This window comes from Vulpes vulpes, chromosome 11 (assembly GCF_048418805.1).
Source record: "Vulpes vulpes isolate BD-2025 chromosome 11, VulVul3, whole genome shotgun sequence".
Classification (NCBI taxonomy): Eukaryota; Metazoa; Chordata; class Mammalia; order Carnivora; family Canidae; genus Vulpes; species Vulpes vulpes.
The window spans coordinates 16657630-16680946 of NC_132790.1; the positions used below are offsets into that span (position 1 = coordinate 16657630).

General features: G+C 37.4%; 1 protein-coding gene across 3 annotated transcripts in view; it reads left to right on the forward strand.

The window, feature by feature from the left end:
* The window catches only part of SBF2 (SET binding factor 2), a 466812-nt gene that overhangs the window by 390116 nt on the left and 53379 nt on the right, over positions 1-23317 (forward strand). For all 3 annotated transcript variants that reach the window (XM_072725665.1, XM_072725663.1, XM_072725664.1), the window contains exons 19-26: positions 4583-4845; positions 7215-7387; positions 7792-7865; positions 9602-9797; positions 13127-13254; positions 14467-14642; positions 16585-16730; positions 19327-19525. In XM_072725665.1, coding sequence (XP_072581766.1) covers positions 4583-4845; positions 7215-7387; positions 7792-7865; positions 9602-9797; positions 13127-13254; positions 14467-14642; positions 16585-16730; positions 19327-19525 — 1355 coding nt within the window. The remainder of the gene's footprint in view (positions 1-4582; positions 4846-7214; positions 7388-7791; positions 7866-9601; positions 9798-13126; positions 13255-14466; positions 14643-16584; positions 16731-19326; positions 19526-23317) is intronic.

Here is a 23317-nt window from a genome sequence, read left to right on the forward strand (position 1 = left end):
ACCACAGCACTATGAAACTAGAAGTCAAATTAAAAAATCTAGAAAGACCACAAATACACGGAAGTAAAATAACATGCTACTAAACAATGAATGGGTCAACCAGGAAATAAAACAAATTAAAAAGTACATGGAAACAAATGAAAATGAAAACACAATAGTTCAAAATTTTTGAGACACAGCAAAAGCAGTTCTAAGAGGGAAGTTTACAGCAATACAGGCCTACTTCAAGAAGCAAGAAAAATCTCAAATAAAAACCTAACCTTACACCTAAAGAAGCTTAAAAGAGAACAACAAACAAAACCTAAAACCAACAGAAGGAAGGGAACAATAAAGATTAGAGCAGACATAAATAATATAGAAACTAAAAAAACAATAGAGCAGATCAATGAAACCAGGAGCTGCTTCTCTGAAAAAAAAAATCAGTAAAATCAATAAACTTCCAGCCAAACTTATCAAGAAAAAAAGAAATAGAACCCAGATAGATAAAATTACAAATGAGACAGGAGAAATAACAACACAGAATTACAAACAGTTATAAGAGATTGTTATGAAAAACTCTGCCAAAAAATTGGACAACCTAGAAGAAATGGATAAATTCTTAGAAACATATTACTCACTGAAACTGAAACAGGAAGAAATAGAAAATTTGAACAGACTTATTACCAGCAATAAAATTAAATCAGTAATCAGCAAACAAATAAAAGTCAGGACCAGATGTCTTCACAGGAAAATTCTGTCAAACATTTAAAGAAGAGGTAAAATCTATTCTTTTCGGGAATCCTGGGTGGCTCAGCGGTTAAGCGTTAAGCCTTTGGCCCAAAGAGTGATCCTGGAATCCTGGGATCAAGTCCCACATCGGGCTCTCTGCATGGAGCCTGCTCCTCCCTCTGCCTATGTCTCTGCCTCTCTCTCTGTCTCTCTCATGAATAAATAAATAAAATCTTTAAAAATAAAAAATAAATAAAATAAAATCTATTCTTCTCAAACTATTCTCAAAAACAGAAAAGGAATATCACTTCCAAGTTCATTCTATGAGGCCAGCATTGCCCTGATACCAAAACCAAATAAATATGTCACTAAAAAAGAGAACTAGAGGCCAGTATGTCTCATGAATGTAGATGCAGAAATCCTCAACAAAAATGTAGCAAACCAAATCCAACAATACACTAAAAAAGTCATTTACCAGGATCAAGTAAAGTTTATTCCTGAGTTGTAAGGGTAATTCAGTATTTGCAAATCAATTATCATGATGTATCACATCACTAACCAAAAGGTTAAGAAACCATAGATTATTTCAATAGATGGAAAAAAAGCATTTGGACAAAGTACAACAACGTCCATTCATGATAAAAGCCCCAGGTTTAGAGGGAACATACCTCAACATTATAAAGGCCATATATGAAAAACAATGGCAAGCATCATATTCAATGGTGAAAAAAACTGAGAGCTTTTCCTGTAAGGTCAAGAACAAGACAGGATGTCCATTCTCAACACTTTTACTTAACATAGTACTGGAAGTCCTAGCCACAGTAATCAGACAACAAAAAGAAAAGGCATCCAAACTGATAAGGAAGTAAAACTATTTGCAGATAACATGATACTCTATATAGAAAACCCAAAAGACTCCATCAAAAAACTGCTAGAACTGATACACAAATTCAGTAAAGTCACAGGCTAAAAAAAAAATCATCGTTCAGAAATCGGTCATATTCCTACACACTGATAATGAAGCAACAGAAAGAAAAAATTAAGAAAACAATCCCGTTTATAGTTGCACCAAAAATAATAAGATACCTAGGAATAAACCTAAGCTGTACTCTGAAAACTATAAAACACTGATGAAAGAACTTGAAGATAATGAAAAGAAATGAGAAAACAGGGGATCCCTGGGTGGCTCAGCGGTTTAGTGCCTGCCTTTGGCCCAGGGCGTGATCCTGGAGTCCCGGGATCAAGTCCCGTGGCAAGCTCCTGGCATGGAGCCTGCTTCTCCCTCTGCCTGTGTCTCTGCCTCTCTCTCTCTCTCTCTCTCTCTCTCTCAAATAAATAAATAAATCTTAAAAACAAAAAGAAATGAGAAAACATTGTATGCTCATGGATTGGAAGAACAAATATTATTAAAATGTCTATACTACCCAAAGCAATCTACACATTAAATGTAATTCCTGTCAAAATACCAATAGCATTTTTCACAGAACCAGAATAAACAATCCTATAATGTATATGAAACCACAGAAGACCCTGAACAGCCAAACCAATTTTGAAAAAGCAAAGCAAAGCTAGAGGTGTCGCAATTCCAGATTTCAAGTAATATTACAAAAACTATAGTAATCAAAACATATGATACTGGCACAAAAATAGACACTTAGATCAGTAGACAGAATAGAAAATCCAAAAATGCACCCACAACTATATATGAATCTTCAACAAAAGAAGAAAGAATATCCAATGGGAAAAAAGTAACCTTCAATGAATGGCATTGGGGAAACTGGACAGCAACATCCAAAAGAATGAAACTGGACCACTGTCTTTCACCATACACAAAGTAAACTCCAAATGGGATAAAGACCTAAATGTGAGACCTGAAACTACAAAAATCCTAGAAGAAAGCACAGGTAGTAATTTTTTTGACATCAGCCATAGCAACTTCTTTCAAGAAACGTTCCCTGAGGCAAGGTAGACAAAAGCAAAGTTAAACTATCAGGACTTCATCAAAATAAAAAGCTTACACACCACAAAGGAAATAATCAACAAAACTAAAAGACAACGTACTGAATGGGAGAAGATATTTGCAAATGACAGATCTGATAAAGGGTTACTATCCAAAATATATAACAAACTTATAAAACTCAACACTCAAAAAACAAATAGTCCCATTAGTAAATGAGCAGGATATAGAACAGACATTTCTCCAAAGAAGACCTACAGATGCCAAGAGACACATGAAAAGATGTTCATCATCACTTACCATCAGGGAAATGTAAATCAGGACTACAGTGAGATATCACCTCAAACCTGTCAGAATGCCTAAATCAACAACACAAGAAACAACACGTATTGGCAAGGATATGGAGAAAAGGGAACCCTGTGCACTGTTGGTGAGAATGCAAACTGGTGCAGCCACTATGGAAGACAGTATGGAGGTTCCTCAAAAAGTTGAAAGCAGAACTATCCTAGGACCTAGCAGTCACACTAGTGGGTATTTACCCAAAGAATACAAAAAGACTAAGTCAAGGGGATACATGCACCCTATGTTTATAGCAGCATTATTTACAATAGCCAAATTATGACTGCAGCCCAAGTATCCATTGATTGAAGGGGTGGGGCATACACACACACACACACACACACACACACACACAAAAGCACACACTGGAATATTACTCAGCCATAAAAAAAAATAATGAAATCGGGCAGCCCTGGTGGAATTTAAGAAACAAACAAGCATAAGGAAAAAAAAAAAATCCCTGAGAAATGTGCTCTTAATTATAAAGAACAACATAGTGCTTACCAGAGGGGAGGTGAGTAGGGGAATAAGTAAAATAGGTAATGAGGATTAAAAGTACAGTTATCAGGGGATCCCTGGATGGCTCAGCGGTTGAGCACCTGCCTTTGGCCCAGGGCGTGATCCTGGAGTCTCAGGATCGAGTCCCACATCGGGCTCCCTGCATGGAACCTGCTTCTCCCTCTGCCTGTGTCTCTGCCTCTCTCTGTCTCTCTCTCTGTGTCTCTCATGAATAAATAAATAAATAAAGTCTTTAAAAAAATGTACAATTATCATGATGCATACTGAGTAATGCATGGAATTGTTGAATCACTATATTGTATACCTGGAACTAATATAACACTGTATACTGACTACACTGAAATCAAAATTAAAAACATGAAATAAAAATTTACTTATTTATTCATGAGAGATAGAGAGGGGCAGAGACATAGAGGAAGAAGCAGGCTCCCTATGGAGGCCTGATGTGGGACTCAATCCCAGGACCCCAGGATCACAACCTGAGCCAAAGACAGATGCTCAACCACTGAGCTACCCAGGCGCCCAAAAAAATAAGATAAAATGAAATCCCATTGTTATGTAACAGTGTGTATTATCAGTACCTATGTCCTGATAATATTTGACTCCCACATTTACAAGAAAATCTAGCTCTGTTTTTTCTAACTTTGGTCATTCTGTCTCCTCCCAAAGAGCAGAAGAGAAGAAACATACCAGAATATTAGTATATGCTACTGGACATTCATTTATTTATAGGTATTTCACGTCAACCCTTTTTTTATAACTGGCAGTTTGAAAGGATGGAGCTATAGAGATAAATAAATGCAATGAAATGTTAGCAGTGAAAAGTGTATCCATCTGTGCTTTGGTACTGCTTTCTTGGATTTATCACATTGTTCTACTCAAGGCTGGCTGGAGGTAGCAGGGAAAAAAAGACTTGATTTTGTCTTGTTATTGTTGTTATGTTTTATTTATATATTTTCTTTTTTTGGTGACAGGTATTTAATAGATGGATAATTGAAACATTCCATGTTTTTTGAAGCTTGTGTCATAGATTTGCATTGTTCTGCTTCATTTTTTTAGGATAAGCTTCCAGATGACCAGTATCAGGAGAAGACTGCAATGGACCTGGCAGCTGAACAACTACGCCTTTGGCCTTCTCTGAGCAAATCAACGCAACAGGAGCTGGTGCAACGTGAGGAAAGCACTGTCTTCAGTCAGGCCATTCATTTTGCAAACCTCATGGTCAACCTGCTAGTTCCATTGGATACAAGTAAAAACAAGCTCCTAAGAACATCAGCACCAGGTGACTGGGAGAGTGGAAGCAACAGCATTGTCACAAACAGGTACCAAAATGTGCACATACAGAGACACTCCTGTTCTTGGCTTAGCAAACAAAAGAAAGTATTTTAGGCAAATACTGCTGTACATATTTCAAAAATTTAAGCATTTTCCTTACCTTCAGACTTGCTTAACTCCTTTTTTTTTCCAACTCTCCTATGTTAAAAGACATTCACTTCATCTGACTATTCTTTTTTTTTTTAATTTTTTATTTATTTATGATAGTCACACACAGAGAGAGAGACAGAGACACAGGCAGAGGGAGAAGCAGGCTCCATGCACCGGGAGCCCGACGTGGGACTCGATCCCGAGTCTCCAGGATCCCTCCCTGGGCCAAAGGCAGGCACCAAACCGCTGCGCCACCCAGGGATCCCCATCTAACTATTCATAACCATCTCCCACAGTCTCATTTCTTTCATGACCTAATTTTTCAAATGTCTCACCCACTACTGAATAAGCCCTTCAGTTACTTTCTGCCATAGCAATTTACAGAAAGCACTCTGGAAAATAACTAATGAACTTCTTACCAAAGTTATTGTTTCTCAGCCCTCCTTTTTTTCAACTTACTCATTACATTTGTCTATAATCATGTCCTCAACTATGCCTTGCTCCCAACCAGTGGTACCTTGTTCTGATACTACTGAGAATAAACCGATAGCTATGAGGCCTAACAGGATTTGGCTCCTGATGACTTCTGCTCTGACCTTATTTCCTGTCATTCTTCTGTTGAGAAAACTGGTCTCCCTGCTAATGCTAATCCTCAGACACTCTGAGCATAATACTGCCTCAGGGTCTTTGTACTTGTTCCCACAATCTGGAATACTCTCTCCGAAATAGTCACATGAACCATTCCCTCACTTCATAAAACTCTGCCCAAATGTCATCTACCTGGAGAGGTTTCCTGACTTCCCTGTCTTAAGTAGTAGATCCATCACTCTTTCTCCTACCTTGCATTTTTTTCTTTCATGCTACCTTCTACAACCTGATTTATCTTCATATATTTGCTTATTATAAACCTCATTCATTGCTGAACCCCCAGCCCTTTGCATGTAGTACATGCCCAATAAATATTTGGTTGAACATGATTAAATGAATGTATAAATGAACTGCTTACCCAACAGTAATGACATTCTAACATTTTAGGTCTTCAGTGATGCTCTAACATGCTGGTAGTTCTTCTAAATTTTATAAATCCCTCTCAGGCTCTTTCAGACAGCTTCTCTTTGCTGTCATTCTCAATTCCTCTTCCATGCTCCTCATACTGTCTTAGAAACTCATCCAGAAGCCCACATCTCTGACCCCAACCTCTCAATCTCCCTATCCCAGTTACTTCATTTTTGTCAAGAACACCTGAGAGCTTCTAGTCTTCCACACTAGACAACTTTTTGTTGTTTTGAAGTCAGCCTTTTACACCATGCAGTCAGCTGCACTGGTCTCTTATTTCTTCCTTCAGGGAGTTATTTTATGTGAACAATACAGCCTAAGCCTTCATCACTTCAAACTATAGATGACCGTGCTCATTGAAAGTCTAGTAAGTAAAAAAGAAAAGAAAAAAAGAAAGTCTAGTGAGTGGCTAACGCACTCAAGTTCTTTAATGCTTTAGAATGATATGAGGCCATAGTCACTGTTTAGCTCTACCTTAGAACTGATTCAGCTAATGTGGTTGGATTTGGAGGAAAGAGAACTAAGTTAGAACAGACAAATGAGTCTTTTCCATGATTAACAGTCTAAAAGAAGGCAGAGGAGGCAGGAGTATTTGTTGAACAGTGGGAATTGAAAAGCAGCAAGGACAGGGATTGCACTTTCACATCCTGTTTCAAATTCATTCCCTTCTATTGCATGATTTTTATCACCTACAGAAGATTGATGGCTTCAGAGTGACTAAAAGTATTGTGGTTCACCCAAAAGAGACAAATATTGGCAAGAGAAGGGTTCACAGGGCAGTTTGATTCTTTCGTTTGGAGAAATATGCTATTTTCAGGGAAAAGTTCTTTTACTTTGCCCACCAGAGAACATGTCTCCCTGTTGTCAAAGGCCAAAGATAGCTGTATTACTTTGTCTGGCTCTATGTGGTAATTAACTTGAGAGAACAGGTTTTTCTTAGAAGGTTCAAGTATCAGATAATAAATGAAAGAGTCTATTTTTGCTTTAGTTTCCTGAGTGGTTCCTGAGTTCCTTTTTAGGAGAATGACAGAGGTATTTCTTACAAAAACAAATCTGGGTCCAAAGGACAATGCCCGATAGTAGCTTTCAAATATAGGCAAGTAGAAAATCAAAATATGAGCAAATTTAAATTTTTATCACAATTGACTGTGATGGAGTAGACATTTGTTCTTTGCGTACTGATCATGATTCCTTTCCTTGATTTTCTCAGTATTGCAGGAAGTGTAGCTGAGAGCTATGACACAGAAAGTGGGTTTGAAGATTCAGAAAATAATGACATTGCCAATTCTGTTGTGCGATTCATTACCCGATTTATTGACAAGGTTTGCACAGAAAGTGGAGTTACTCAGGATCATATCAAGAGCCTTCATTGCATGATACCAGGTAATCAATTTGCAGATATTGGAGAACAAGAATATTGGAGATAAATGAGTAAGAACTGTTTTAGGGATCTATTTTTTTCAACATAACACCAATAATACTTGTCTTCCATGTAGCTTAGCCATGCTATTTATTTATGTTCTGATTAATTTTTTAATATTTCTAAGTTATGATAAAATACATGTAACATAAAATTTGCCACTTTAAACTGAGTGAAAATATCAGTGAGAGAGACAGAACATGAGAGACTCCTAACTCTGGGAAACGAACAAGGAATAGTGGAAAGGGAGGTGGGTGGGGGGTTGGGGTGACTGGTGATGGGCACTGAGGGGGGCACTTGATGGGATGAGCACTGAGTGATATGCTACATGTTGGCTCTTTTATTTTGAATACCTGACTTATCCTAGGAATTGTAGCTATGCATATTGAGACCCTAGAAGCAGTACATCGAGAGAGTAGAAGACTCCCACCTATACAAAAGGTAATTATTTCAGACTACATGTTTTCAGGGTATAGCATCTCTTACTTAAAAACAGCAACAATAGACTGTTGGGCCCCCAGAAAGTACCTTCTGCAAATCATTTACAGAGACTTCAGGGTTTTTTTGTTTTGTTTTGTTTTGTTTTTAGACTTCAGTTTTAATGATACATTTAACTTTCAGAGGAGTTTATCACGTAGATCCTCATAAAACAGATACTGAAGGAGAATAGTAGATTCAACAAAGGAGCAATAATGGCCTCTTGTTGAGTCTGTTTTTATAGGCAGGGCATAAATTATGAACATTCTAACTTCTAAACCCAAGCCAAGATTTTATGCCCTGCCTACTTCCAGAAAAAAAGGACTTAAGTCAATTACTATAAAAATACCAGGTTCCTGAATCTGTTTACGTTATAGACATACATCACAAGCATCTGGGAAATCTATTAAAATTTGAGAATTCTGAACCCCACCTCAGCCTCCTGAATTGGAGTTCCCTGAGACTTGGCTTGGGAATCCATACTTTCAAGTACAAGCCTCCCATATGATTATTTTGCAGCTAGTCTGGCACCAGTCTATGGACTTGTGTCAGGTCCCTCTTACCTATATCACAAAACTATTAAAAATAAATTCAAAGGAAAAATCAGAAGCCAGATGGATAGAAAAGATATTTATATGAGAAATCTGAAACAGGATGATCATTATAACTTTGGCTTTACATTTAGCTCTGAGCCTCCTTGAGCCAACAAAAAGAATAGTGCTGATTTATATAGTTTTTATTACTTAGTAAAAAATAAACATATCAGATCTTCAGGAGAAATTTTTTTTTCTGGCACGGATATCTTCAGAGGAGTGTGTCATGTGGTTATATATTTCCCAAGGTGTGTAAATGTTCATTATTTGGCTATTCATTGTGTTAATCTTCAGTAAAGGCCAGGAAGGACAGATCCTTTTAAAGATACATCTATTTTTCTAAGGATTTGTTTTTTAAGTTAACAGAAGTAACAGTGTTCTTTTTTTTTTTTTAAGTTTTATTTATTTATTCATTCATGAGAAACACAGAGAGAGAGAGAGAGAGAGAGAGAGAGGCAGAGACACAGGCAGAGGGAGAAGCAGGCTCCATGCAGGGAGCCCGACATGGGACTCGATCCCCGGTCTCCAGGATCACGCCCTGGGCTGAAGGTGGCGCTAAACCGCTGAGCCACCCAGGCTGCCCAACAGTGTTCTTTATATAAAATCAAACCATTAAAGAAATACACATTATACAAAGTGAGAGTCCTCTATGGTCTTTCCAACTCCACCTCATCTCTACCCTTAACCATGATAGTACCACCTTTAATAGTTTGGTCCATATTCTCACAACTTTCTTTTTTCCAAAAAGAAGGAATTATAATATACATCCTGGTTTACAGCTTGCTTCTTTCACTTAACAATGTATTCTTGATATCTTTCTATGTTAATAGGTATAGATCTAGATCTTTTTTTCATGGTTGCAAAATGTTCCATTGAAGATATTTTAAACATCTTAGTAATTTCTAATGATTTTGCTGTTAATAAGCAAAAAATCTTTTTACATTTGGATGTAAAAACATCATTTCTGCCTCTTCCCAGATCTGTTTTCTCATTTTGGCTACCTAAGCAGTCTGACTCAGGTTTTTTAGATCTGCAACTGAAAAGATAACTTTGGTCTAAGTGTTGGATACCCAAGATTTGTGTTTAAAATACTTTCTCTGTTGTCAGCCCAAGATTCTTAGACCTTCTCTACTGCCAGGAGAAGAAATCATCTGTGAAGGTCTTCGAGTCCTGCTAGACCCTGATGGAAGAGAAGAAGCTACTGGAGGCCTTCTTGGAGGCCCTCAGCTCCTGCCAGCAGAAGGAGCCTTGTTCCTCACCACATATAGAATTCTATTCAGGGGGACTCCCCATGATCAGCTAGGTATGATCATATTATGCCACCAGAATATGGATATCCATGTGCTACTTGAGGCTTTGATTCTATTTGTGTGCAGTAACTTGTAGATCATTTCAGATTCAAAGTAAGCCTTTTATCACCAGGTATTTTTTAGAATCCTTTGTCTTTCAAAGCTAATGATAATTTGGATTATAGAGTCTTATTTAAGGAATCAAGGATATATTCTAAACAATAAGTCAAGGGTTCACATAATTTTATGAGGCAGTATATTGTGATTTAGAGATACTCATAGTATATAGCTACTAACAATGTCTCCTGCTGATTTGTTCCACCTTTCTAAGTCCTACATTTAAATGTAAGGCTCCGGTCTTCCAGACACATGATCCCTTTTGTGGAAGGATATGCAAACCATTGCAGGGTTGTACAGTACTAACTAACCTCACTTCCTCTCATCATATTTCAGCTAACCCCATTTCCCTCTTGGCAGACAAGTTCCATTCCCTAACCACCCTCAACTTCTATTTCTATTTTCTACTACTCTGTGCAGTCTTCCATATTAGAAATAAATAGCATGCCCTCTCAAATCCAAATTATCTTTTTAAAATTACTGTAATCTCTATCTAAACTATCCTGGTTGTTGGGAAAAGCATAGAAGATTTGGGCTAAAACTTTTGGGCTCCAAATAAGGAGCTCAGATATAGATTTCTACTGACCAATCTTGATAACCTAAGTAAAATCCCTGACCTCTTGCTGGGTTTCAGTTTCCCCTTTCATAAAGTTAAGGAATTGGGATTTTTTTTTTTAAGATTTTATTTACTTCTTTGACAGAGAAAGAGCACAAGCAGGGAGAGTTGTAGGCAGAGGGGGAGAGAGAAGCAGGCTCCCAGCTGAACAGAGAGCCCAATGTGGGGCTTGATCCCAGAACCCTGAGATCATGATCTGAGCTGAAGTCAGATGCTCAACCAATTAAGCCATCCCAGTGCCCCAGGAATTGGGCTTGATTGGCAATAATTCAGTGGTTCTCAACCTTGACTGCATATTCGAATTATCTGGAAAGCTTTAAAAAAAAATACCAACCTGGGCCCAACCCTCACACAGTTGAATTAATACCTAGAATAGGATTCTAGATATGGGAAAGACCCAGGTATCTGCATTTTTAAGCCCCAGAAGTGATTATGATCCATAGGAAGGATTGAAAACCATTGGGCTAAATGATCACTAAAGTTCCTTCCTCGTCTGCAGTTCATTTACATTTGATGAGATAAACTATATACCATATTTTGTTAGTGGACTTCAGATGTATAAAATGCAGTATCTTTAAAATCTCACAGTTGTGTGATTCCTTGGTTAGATAGAATCAAGATGGCTTATTGTCTTGTTCATAAAAGAGTACTTACCATATAATAACAAAAAGCTCATAAAATTCAATAAACAAAATGAATCTAAAGGAATAGTTGTATTCATTTGAAAAAGAGTTAAAATGGAGCAAAGTTTTTTAGCCCTCTCCTGTCATATCCTTATACATAAATTATATTTGTATTTGAAGGCAAATGTAATTTTAAAAGAAACTAAATATCCAGTACTTACAATTTCTTTTGTAAGTGATTCAATGGCCACAACATACATTCTGAGGATATAAATATATGAGATACTTTGTCACTTATGTTGTTCTAATTTATTTCCCAAAAAAAAATCAAAACCATACTTAATGTGAAGGCTTATATTGTTCTTGGTTTTTCCTGTCAATTTTTGGGTTAATTTTGTATGTTAGGGAATTTCTTTTTATCAGAAAAAGCCTTCTTATTTGCTTCTTTTATTTTATTTCTTTTTAAATATCTAATTTAAAATATCTCCTTTGGGGCACCTGGGTAGCTCAGTCGGTTAAGTGTCTGCCTTCAGCTCAGGTCATGATCCCAGGTTGTGGAATCAAGCCCTACATTGGACTGCCTGCTCAGCGGAGAGTCTACTTCTCATTCTGCTGCTCTCCCTGTTTGTGCTCTCTCTTCTCTCTCTCTCAAATAAATAAAATCCTTTAAAATTTTAAATTAAAAATCTCTTTTAAAAACACAAAGAAATCTGATAAATTTACATGTGTTATATAAGTATAGGTTGTTTAATAAATACTAGGACTTAAATTCTCTATACATCCTAATTTTGTTTAGCCTCTGGATATCCTCAACATAAGAGGATAAACAGAATTCTCCAGGTTAGGAATTGACAGATCCAGAGAATGAGAAATTCTGCTGATGGTATGTGGATATATGTATGAACTCAGATAAATCTAGTTCAGGTTCTCACCCCTCTGGCTTACCAGCCAAGGCACCTAGCCCATTGCTGCTCCTGTTCTTTTACTTGTACCACTTCCTGAAATTCCCCCCTCTTTACCTATGCTCTCTTCAAAGCTCACTTAACCATTTCTCACATCTTCCAGGAATCATTCTCTAGCCATCTAGCATGCAGAAATCTTCTCCCTTTCTTAAATATTTAAAGCCCTGTTCCCTCAAACCTAGGAGCTAATTACGTTATATTCTGCACGTGACTCTCCTCTCCCAGGGAGAACTTTGAACTGTCAAAGAGAGGCTTTATGTGTGCTACTTATTTTCTAAACTTGCATCTTCACAACCTCTAGTAGTTGATAATTATTTGTATTTTCCCTTCCTTGCTTTAATATTTAAATTCCTAAAACTCTTCAGCCTAAGTTTAGTCCTGTGTCTTCTGAAGGCACAAATACATGGTGTACAGCACCTTTTACCATGTATGGAAACACATTTTTAAAATCTTTTCTCTTTTGCTTTATATTTACATTAAATATCATGGATGCCCTTAAGATTAAGAATCTTATTTTTTTATTAAAGATTTTATTTATCTATTCATGAGAGACACAGAGAGAGAGAGGCAGAGACACAGGCAGAGGGAGAAGCAGGCTCCATGCAGGGAGCTTGATGTGGAACTCGATCCTGGGGCCCCAGGATCACGCCCTGAGCTCAAAGGCAGGCACTAAACCACTGAGCCACCCAGGGATCCCCAAGATTAAGTATTTTAAAGATTGCCTTAAACCAGGTGATCTTATGTGGCACAGAGCAGGTTGGGGAAATAGAAAGAATGAAAGCAGGCAGACTGTTCATTCACTCCTAGAAAGGATTGTATCTCAGGAGTGAATTGTCATGATTGTGAATGAATCACATGAATCAGTGATTATGATTCTAGAACCAGGCATTTTCTCTCACTGCATTCCTGGGCATTGTCCTCTCCAGATACATTTCTTTAGCAGAGGCTGATAAAATGAGAAGCAAAAACTCTATAAATAAAGCTGTAAAGTACTGTTGCTGAGTCTGTGTCCTGCTTTCCTGTAGTTGGTGAGCAGACAGTTGTGCGGAGTTTTCCTATTGCCTCTATCACCAAGGAGAAAAAGATTACAATGCAGAACCAGCTTCAGCAGAATATGCAAGAAGGATTGCAGATTACATCAGCATCTTTTCAGGTATTAACCATTCCTCTACTATTTAAAAGTTTTCTACAAATGATGTGGCCACTCTCTGTGGTAATGGGGTCAGAAGTTCGAGGATGAGGAGGATCAGAGGGTCTGAGAGGGTAATCTTCAACTGAGTAAGCCCCTGAATCATTTTATTTAATCCCTCACTTCCTGAACCCTTTGGCCAACTGAGTACCAACAGATTATCTGTCAATATTAAGTGATCCTAGAAATTCAGACACATACAGTTGACTTGTTTTCTGTGCCAAGTCTTACCTTTGTGTTTAATAAAGGCTTTAAATAGAAAGCAATTCTCTTGACACCTGTTTCAGAAGGAAATGCCCTATCGCCCTTCTTGTGGAAGAGATAAAAGTCTTAGAATTATAGTCAGGGCTAAAGTACTATTGGTACTAACTAAATAAACCTCTAATTAGGAAGAAGTTTTTCTAGGGGGCTTTGAATGTATCAGAACTTGTGGAATTACTGATACAAAACACTGCTACAAAAGATACTGGAAGAGTGATCTTTTCTTAGTTTTTCCTTTTTACAGTTCTCAGTAGGTGATACTTTGCTCTTCCTATTTTTATGCCTTGTCTCTGACTTTGCAGATTTCTGAGGGTGCCAGTTCTTAACCACATTCCTTCCAGCCAGGAAGCTAGGACCTCCCTGTACTCATTGTGTGAATTATGATCTCTAAGCTCCAGACATTCTCCCATCACCTGGGAGCAGACACATCCTTGGGATTTCTGTTCCACCTGCCAAAGGACTCTAAACTGGAATATGACCTGACTATATTGGTTAGGATTCTAGTCAAACACTTTTTCTTACTAGGTATATCGTATCTCTGGGTAAGAAAAGGCTTCCTTAGGCCAAATCCTCACCTAGAACCAATAGTTGAAAAAAAGGAGGACATGTTTCCTACTTCAGCCACTGTAAGTTAATTTCTCAATCCCATCATAGAACAGATAGTCTTAAAGAAAGTCTTAAAGAAACTCAGCTTTAAGATACATGATTTTCCTTGCCAGGAAACCATTTATAACAAATGAGCCTTTCTGAGCCTTTTTTTTTTTAAATAAAATAATTATATTACATGATATCTAAGGTCCCCTCAACCTCTGGACTTCTGCCATTTAATATTATTTTCTGTTCCTTCAGTCACTTGGGGATAAGTTATCTGGAAATCCTTAATCCCTCTGATGTATTTTTCTCTTTTGTTTCTAGTTGATTAAAGTAGCATTTGATGAAGAAGTGAGTCCAGAAGTAGTAGAGATCTTTAAGAAGCAGCTAATGAAGTTCCGTTATCCTCAGTCCATTTTCACCACCTTTGCTTTTGCTGCTGGACAGACTACCCCACAAATAATTTTACCCAAACAGAAGGAAAAGAACACCTCCTTCCGGTAAGAAGATAGATTTCTTCATGTCAGCCTTTTCATAGCTCCTGGTCAGGGGAAGTGACCCATCCTTTGTGTCATTGCATACATGAATGTTCTTTTTGTCTGCCATTCTGTCAAGCCTGTTGGACCAAGCTCAGAAAGTTATGGAACAGCAGCACTGATATATGGCACAGGCTTCAAAAACTAAATGCTACAAGAGGTTTTAACCAATATGTCCATTGCTCATGATCTGTTCTTAGATGTGAAATTCTTTTCCCCCTTTGTTCCATATTGATCCCTTGCTAACTGCCTTTGAGCAAGCCCTTCTAAGTTTTCTTTGATATCTAGGCTTAGCAGACAGTTTTGCCTTGACCTAGAGATGGTACCCTTTATTTTTTCTTTTTCTGTAACTTTTTGTTTTGGTACAATTTCAAATTTACAGAAAAGTTACAACATAACACAAAGAATTCCTGTATACCATTTACCCAGATTCACCAATTATTTATGTTTTGCTCCATTTTCTTTATCATTCTCTCATATATATTTTTTCTAAACCATTTGAGTTATATAGATAGTGCACCTTTATCCTTAGATGTATCAATATATATTTTCTAAGAAGAAACCATGGTTTATAACCAGGAAATTTAATTGGTATAAAATTTTTATCTAACTCAGAGTCCTTATTCAAATTTTGCTGATGATCATTTATAGGTACTTTTTTTTTCTGCCTAGTACAGGATCCAGTCCAGGATAAGGCATTGCATTTAGTTGTTATATTTCTTTGTAGGACCCCTTATTTTCTGATGAAAATTTTTAGTAATTTATGTTGAAACTTTTATATCTTGGTTATTACAAAATAACAATTGCTTAAAATTTATCTTCAATTAGTGATAAAATATAGGGGCCAAAAGTTCAGTTCACTCATCATTAATCACTTAGAATTTGGGCATCTGCCAGTACAAATTACCTATTAGGGAGTACTCTGCAGATGTTGGAGAAAAGCCCTTTCCTTTGCCTAAAAGTGGGGTAGGCTGGAGATTATATAAGAGCTGAGGTTCCAGACAGTGTGTGATTACTAAATTATAGAGCTGACCACCTGTATCACTGTTACCTGGTAAGTGAAAGGGACCATGCAGATCCAGAAATGATACACTAAGACATGAGCAGCTTCCTAGGTATTTACAGCAGTGAGCTAAGTATCTTGTCTTAGCTCTGTGGAGTCACAGAGGAGCCTGTTACATCTATTATTGCAACTCTCTGTGGAAGATACAAAGCTTTGTATGGTGTTTTATGTTTAGAATCTATGGACTATAGGAAGAAATACCAACATACATACACACACACACATATAAAATCAACTTTTTTGTATCAAGCTTAATCTATCCAGCTGCAAAAGAGATATAGCAATTTTAAAATTTAAAACACCTTAGAATTGTCTTGACTATGTAAAGGTTTACAGTGTCAGAAGACAGGACACCACACATACACACTTAAACATGGTGCCTAACTATAACTGTCCTAAGATCTCAATGGAAAGCCTATGAGTTAGTAAAAACAGTTTGAATTAATAGAGAAGGGGGCAGATTGGCTTCCATGCGGTAAGTCTTCTGCTAGCATAGTTTGTGGGAACTGGTGGAAGCAGTGGCATAGATGACCGGAGTGTGTTAGGTGCGTGTTTGACCAAAAAGCCAAACTGAGTTTAGATTTGAGCTAAGTGGCTTGTGTGCCACTCTACGTTCTTGCAATTTTGCCTACAACTGTAATGATGACAACAACATTTTATAGGAAATTAGTCTATTGCCATATAAAAAATTATCTAAAGAAAGAAAGGCTTACTAAAGGTCTGGACAATCCTAGTAGTAGCTGTAGGTATGGAGAAGAAATAAGTTGAGCTATGTAGGTATCAAAAAATGTAAATGGTGTCCTCATATTAAATTGAAGGTCTCTTTGATTTTATGACTTATAGCACCTTCTCAAAAACAATTGTGAAAGGTGCCAAAAGGGCAGGGAAAATGACAATTGGGCGGCAATATTTATTGAAGAGGAGGACAGGGACAATTGTGGAAGAGAGAGTGAATCGTCCTGGATGGAATGAAGAAGATGACATATCAGGTATGTGAGAACTCCTTTCTCCTTTATGAATCAGTTTTATTCTTTCTTATGTGAGTAAGAATAAGAGACTCAGATGTAGTTGCCCTTAAACTTTGACTTACAAGAACCTAGATCTCAGATTGGAGGCACTTACCAGCTTCTCAGTTATTTTCTCAATATTCCATTGTTCAGATAAGATTTTGCTAAATTATACTTCTCTTTTACTAAATCCACAGACCTGGTTGGCCATTGTTACATGGGTCTCATCAAAGGGAGAAAGAAAGAAACCCCAGTGCAGGGGAAATTTAGATATAAAGTAATCCCCTGTACCTTATTATTATGCAATAAGAATAAGAAAACAAAGACATTGGATATTCAAAATTAAAGATTTGGGTTTGAGGTAAGAACACTGTGGGTACACTTAATCAAAATGAGGGACCAAAGATGAAGAGATTCTTCGATGGTAAGAAAAAAAAAAGCCTTGTAAATATTTAAAAGGACAGAATCTGAGAAGCTGAGGTACCTCTCAGTTGGGAAAACAGAGGTAGGAAACCAATTGCAAAACGTCTTATTGGCTGTTTTCTGTTCCTTAACCCACTGTGGAGTATGTTTATAAAAATAACACTAGGGAGAATCTGATCTCTAATAGGAGGCAGGATGTCTTTCCATCCTTTTTCTTTTCAGGATCTTAGAGCCAATCACCTGTGACTATACCGCTATTACTTCTACTAATAACAATAAAGACATTTTGAAGAAAGAAACTTCATGTTTAGAGAGATCACTGGTCAAAAGTCCCCATTTCAGTGTGTGTATCTACATACTCTGAGAGCGATGAAAAGACCCACCATTGCATTACTGGAGTGACCATTTGTTGGAACCCTGGCCTCCCTACAGTCACATGGAAAGCCGTAAAAAAATTAGCCATCAGTATTGATTCTTCTAATTTGAAGTTTTTATGATTACACAGAAGAAAAACTATTATTCTATGATATTTATTCCACAAAGACCAATTATATGATGCTTTTTGCTCCTCTGAAAATAAAAAGCCAACACAAAACTGATACCTGATAATATATTTGCATTGTGAAGTTCACAAACTAAAACACAAAGTCTTAAGTTGGCAAATTGAATTAAAATTTTAAAAAATAAATTAAAACACAAAGTCTTGTATTTGTAGGGATACGCTGTTAGGATTTTTTTTTCTTTAAATGCAAGAGAGCCATATCATTCCCTTTGACATTAGAACTTTGAATATATATCCAAAAATTCTGAAACCATAATGTGACTTCTCTAACTGTAGAAATAAGTAAGAAAGTAAATTAGGACAGTTTTTAGCATGGAAATTTTTTTGTTGTTAGAACATGCAGTACCAATTAGGAATGTTGGGGGTTTTTCTTAAATCCTCCCTAAAATGCTTGATTATTGGGTAAATCCCTCCACATCTAAAATCTTAAGGGATTCTGCAACCTGTGATTGCAAAATTATGAGGGAGTTTCCCATGTATACCACATCCTCTGACAAAAATATTTTCCAAAAAAAAGTATAACCTCTTGATACCTCTCTAAGAAAGGTCTATTCCCACAAGTGGACTTCTCCTTAATCTAGAAATTTCTAATAAAAGTCTGTATTCTGGGACATCTGGGTGGCTCAGTGGTTGAGTATCAGCCTTTGGCTCAGGGTATGATCCCAGTGTTCTGGGATCGAGTCCTGCATCAGGCTCACTGGAGGGAGCCTGCCTGTCCCTCTGCCTATGTCTCTGCTTCTCTCTTTGTGTCTCGAATGAATGAATGAATGAATGAATGAATGAATATGTTCTGAAAAGTTAAATGAAACTTGGGTAATAAAATTTGTGTAGTGATCATACTAAAGATAAATTTTACTGATGGGTTAGCCTCTGATAAGATTTAATGTTTATTTTATAGAGTTCTAAATAGAAATCACTATACTTTGGCATTAATAAGCAAGCCTGAGGGCAGCCCCAGTAGCGCAAGTGGTTTAGCGCCGCCTGCAGCCCGGGGTGTGATCCTGGAGACACGGGATTGAGTCCCACATCGGGCTCCCTGCATGGAGCCTGCTTCTCCCTCTGCCTGTGGCTCTGCCTCTCTCTCTCTCTCTCTCTCTCTCTCAATAAATAAAATCTTTAAAAAAAAAAAAAAGCAAGCCTGATTAAAACAGAAAAATGTGGCTAATGAATTCAAAATTTTACTATTTTTAGAAATTTTGAGTTAATTTCCCTGGCATTTTTTTTTTAACTTTGTTAATTTTTTTATTTAAGTAGTGTCTACATCCAATGTGGGACTCAAACTCACAACCCCGAGATCAGGAGTCACATGCTCTTCCCACTGCACCAGCCAGACATACCCCTTCTCTGGCATTTTGAGTTAATTTCCCTGACATTTTGAGCTCCTGAATTTTCTTTCCTAACTGTCCATTACTGTTTTAATATATGTTTGAACATAATGATTCTTCAAAGAATTAGCAGGACTTAATTTGTGATATACATAGTGCCTAGAGCCCTAATATAAACCTCTCTTGGTTTAAGAATCCTCTACAAAAGGAAGCTTCTAATCTACTTTGAGCTATATCATTTTTTCAAAATCTGTTTCTGCCTTCACAGTTTCAGATGATAGTGAACTCCCTACAAGTACCACTCTGAAGGCCTCAGAGAAGTCTACAATGGAACAGTTAGTGGAAAAAGCTTGTTTCAGAGACTATCAGCGTTTAGGTCTGGGAACCATAAGTGGCAGCTCTTCTCGCTCAAAACCAGAGTATTTTCGAATCACTGCCTCCAATAGGATGTATTCACTCTGCCGGAGGTAAGTCTCTTAGTGGGCCCCAAAAAGACACCTTTCTTTTCTCCCATTTTGTCTGAATAGGCTGTTTGTCCCCATAGCCCAGAGAGAGAAAAATATCAAAAAATTAGGAGTAAGATCTCCAGGGATATGTGTGTTTAAGGGACACTTTTTAGCAGCATGAGCAAGCATCTCCTTGGCATTCTCAGAAGTATAATTGTATCAGTGAACAGTGCCTAGGTTAGAGCGAAAGGATAAAGGTCAAAGTTTTTGTCCCCTTTATGATTTTTTTCTTGTTTTTCTACCCCCATTTCCATCTTTTCTACCATGCCTGAAGATAACTTGAAATAAAAATAGGATTTTCCCAGACAAATAGTAGAGATGAAAGTCTGCTTGTAGGCTAGGGGTCCACAAACTTTCTCTTTAAAGGGCCATATGGTACACATTTTCAGTTTTGCAGACCATATGGTCTCATTGCACTACTTTGCCACAGAAGCAGTCATAGACAGTAAATAAGTGAATGGGTGGGGCTGCATGCTGTAATTTGTTGCCCTAAGTGTTGGCAGGATTTTCTTATGCTAATTAGAATATTTTCAAGAGATATTTCTTAGAGAACGTAAATGAATGTATTTTCTTCTATTGTCATCTCTCACTGTTTCCTATGTCAGTTAAGTCCTATTCCATGCTTTTTTTTTTTTTAACTACATTTCTGCCATCCACAAGTTTAATCATTTTGATCTCCAGGTAAGTTGTTTCCTTTGCATTCGTCAATCCCAGTTTGACTGAGAAGAATAATGCTGTGAAAGTACTTTGTATATTGCAAGCCTTGTATATATTTTAGAAAGTTATCTTAATGTTATTATTAGTTTCAACCTCTCCGATCCTGAAGAACTATGGATATCTTTTTTTTTTTTTTTTTTGGATATCTTATTTTAAATGACAGTTTAAATTTACAAATACTTGTCCATCAGACACATGAAAAGATGCTCAACATCACTCATCATCAGGAAAATGCAAATCAAAACCACAATGAGATATCACCTCACCCCTGTCAGAATGGCTAAAGTCAAAAACACAAGAAACAATAGGTGTTGATGAGATTGTGGAGAAAAAGGAACTGTCATGCAGTGTTGGTGGGAATACAAACTGATGCAGCTACTCTGGAAAACAGTATGGAGGGGTTCCTCAAAAAGTTAAAAATAGGGGATCCCTGGATGGCTCAGCAGTTTAGCACCTGCCTTCGACCCACGGCGTGATCCTGGAGTCCCGGGATTGAGTCCCACATCAGGCTCCCTGCATGGAGCCTGCTTCTCCCTCTGCCTGTGTCTCTGCCTCTCTCTCTCTCTGTCTCTCATGAATAAATAAATAAAATCTTAAAAAAAAAAAAAAGTTAAAAATAGAGCTACCCTATAAATCCATTAGTCACACAACTGGGTATTTACCCAAAGAATATGAAAACACTAATTCAAAAGAATATATGCATCCCTATGTTTATAGCAGTATTATTTACATTAACCAAATTATGAAAGCAGTCTAATTGATGAATGAATAAAGAAGATACACACAATGGAATATTACTCAGCCATAAAATGAATGAAATCTTGCCACTTGCAACAACATAGATGGATCTAGAGTATAACATGGATGGATCTAGAGAGTATAGTGCTAAGCAAAAGAAGTCAGTCAGAGAAAGACAAATACCATATGATTTCACTCATATGTGGAATTTAAGAAACACAACAAATGAACAAAAGGGAAAAAAAAGAGACAAACCAAAAAAACAGTTTCTCAACTATAAAGGACAGATTATTACCAGAGGGGAGATAGATAGAGGGATGAATGATATAGGCGGTGGGGATTAAGAATACAGTTATTTTGGGGCGCCTGGGTAGTTCAGTCAGTTGAGTGTCCCAACTCTTGATTCCAGCTCATGATCTCAGGGTCATGGGATTGAGCCCCGAGTTGGACTCTGTGCTCAGAGTCTACTTGGGATTCTCCCTCTCCCTCTCCCACTTTTCCTCCCCCTGCTCACTCACACACACACACACTCTCTCTCTCTCTCTCCCCCCCCTCTGAAATAAATAAAATATTTGTTTTGTTTTTTAGATTTTTTAATTTTTTTTATTTTTTTTTTAAGATTTTATTTATTTATTCAAGAGAGACACAGAGAGCGAGAAGCAGAGACATAAGCAGAGATAGAAGCAGGCTCCATGCAGGGAGCCTGATGTGGGTCAATCCCAGGACTCCAGGATCACGCCCTGGGCAGAAGGCAGACACTTAACTGCTGAGCCACCCAGAGATCCCTAGATTTTATTATTTATTTGACAGAGAGAGAAAACACAAGCAGGGGGAGCAGCAGAAGGAAGGGAGAAGCAGACTCTCCACTGAGTAGGAAGCCCAATGCGGGGCTTGATCAAGGACCCTGAGATCATGACCTGAGCCAAAGGCAGATGCTCAACCAATTGAGCCACGCAGGCATCCCTAAATAAAAGCTTTTTTAAAAAAAAGAGTACAGTGCTGCCCGGGTGGTTCAGCGGTTTAGTGCCGCCTTCAGCCCAGGGCCTGATCCTGGAGACCCGGGATCAAGTCCCACATCAGGCTCCCTGCTTGGAGCCTGCTCTTCCCTCTGCCTGTGTTTCTACCTCTCTCTCTCTCTCTCTCTCTCGCTCGCTCGCTCTCTCATGAATAAATAAATAAAATCTTTTCTTAAAAAAAAAAAAAGAGTACAGTTATCCTGATGAGCACTGTGCAATGTACAGAATTGTTGAATCATTATATTGTAACCTGAAACTAACTTAACACTGTATTTTAACTATGTTACAATTAAAATTAAAGAAAGAAAAAAGCCAAAGACATGGATTGAGTGAGAAGTTTAAGGTAATTGGTGCTGAGGCACCTGGGTGGCTCAGTCAGTTGAGCATCTGCGTTAGGCTGAGGTCATGATCCTGGGGTCTTAAGATCAGGCCCTGCATCAGGGTCCTTGCTCAATAGGGAGTCTGCTTCTCCCTGTCTCTCTGCCTGTTATCCCCCTGCTTATGCTCTCTCTCCCTCTCTCTGTCAAATAAATAAGTAAAATCTTTTAAAAAAATAAAGTAATTGGTGCTTCTATTGTAGATAATAGAGGAAAAGGCAATGTTAAGGAACTTACTGCTGGGAGGAAATGCTCAGGTCCAGGAAGCCAAAATGAATCCAAAGGGAAAAAAAATCCTCATTAGAGCTATTGAAGTGAACCCACAGACCATCTAAGGAAAAAGAGGACATCTTAGAAGCAGGCAAAGAAAAGAGACAAATCACCAAAACAGGAATATCAATGATGAATGTCATTTCAACAGCAACAATATAAGTGAGAAGGCAATGGAATCATATCTTCGATAGGCTGAGAAAAAATAATCATCAATATAGGTTGTACACACAACAAAAATATTTTCCAAAAAAAGACAATTGAAAGTATTTTTAGGAAAAAAAAATGTATAATAAATAAGCACAAATGTGAAACTTAAGAAACAAGTTGGAAATGCAATTTTGAGATTTGGGCCAAATAAAAATTTTGCATTAAGTACTGAAAGATTGTGATTATGTTCAGTATTCAATAATTTTCCTGGATACTCTGTCCTTCTAACTAAATTCTCTTTGTAGGTAGTGTAAATAGTGGTATCAGGGTGTATTGTCCTGCTGTGTAAGAAGCTTGCTATAAAAAATCGTGCCTGCTAGTGCAAAAATAGGCCTCATTTATTATTTCAATCTATCAGAAAGAAAATAAAATAGATCACTTATTAGAACACTTATAAAATGTTTATAGTGATATATATCCTTCAA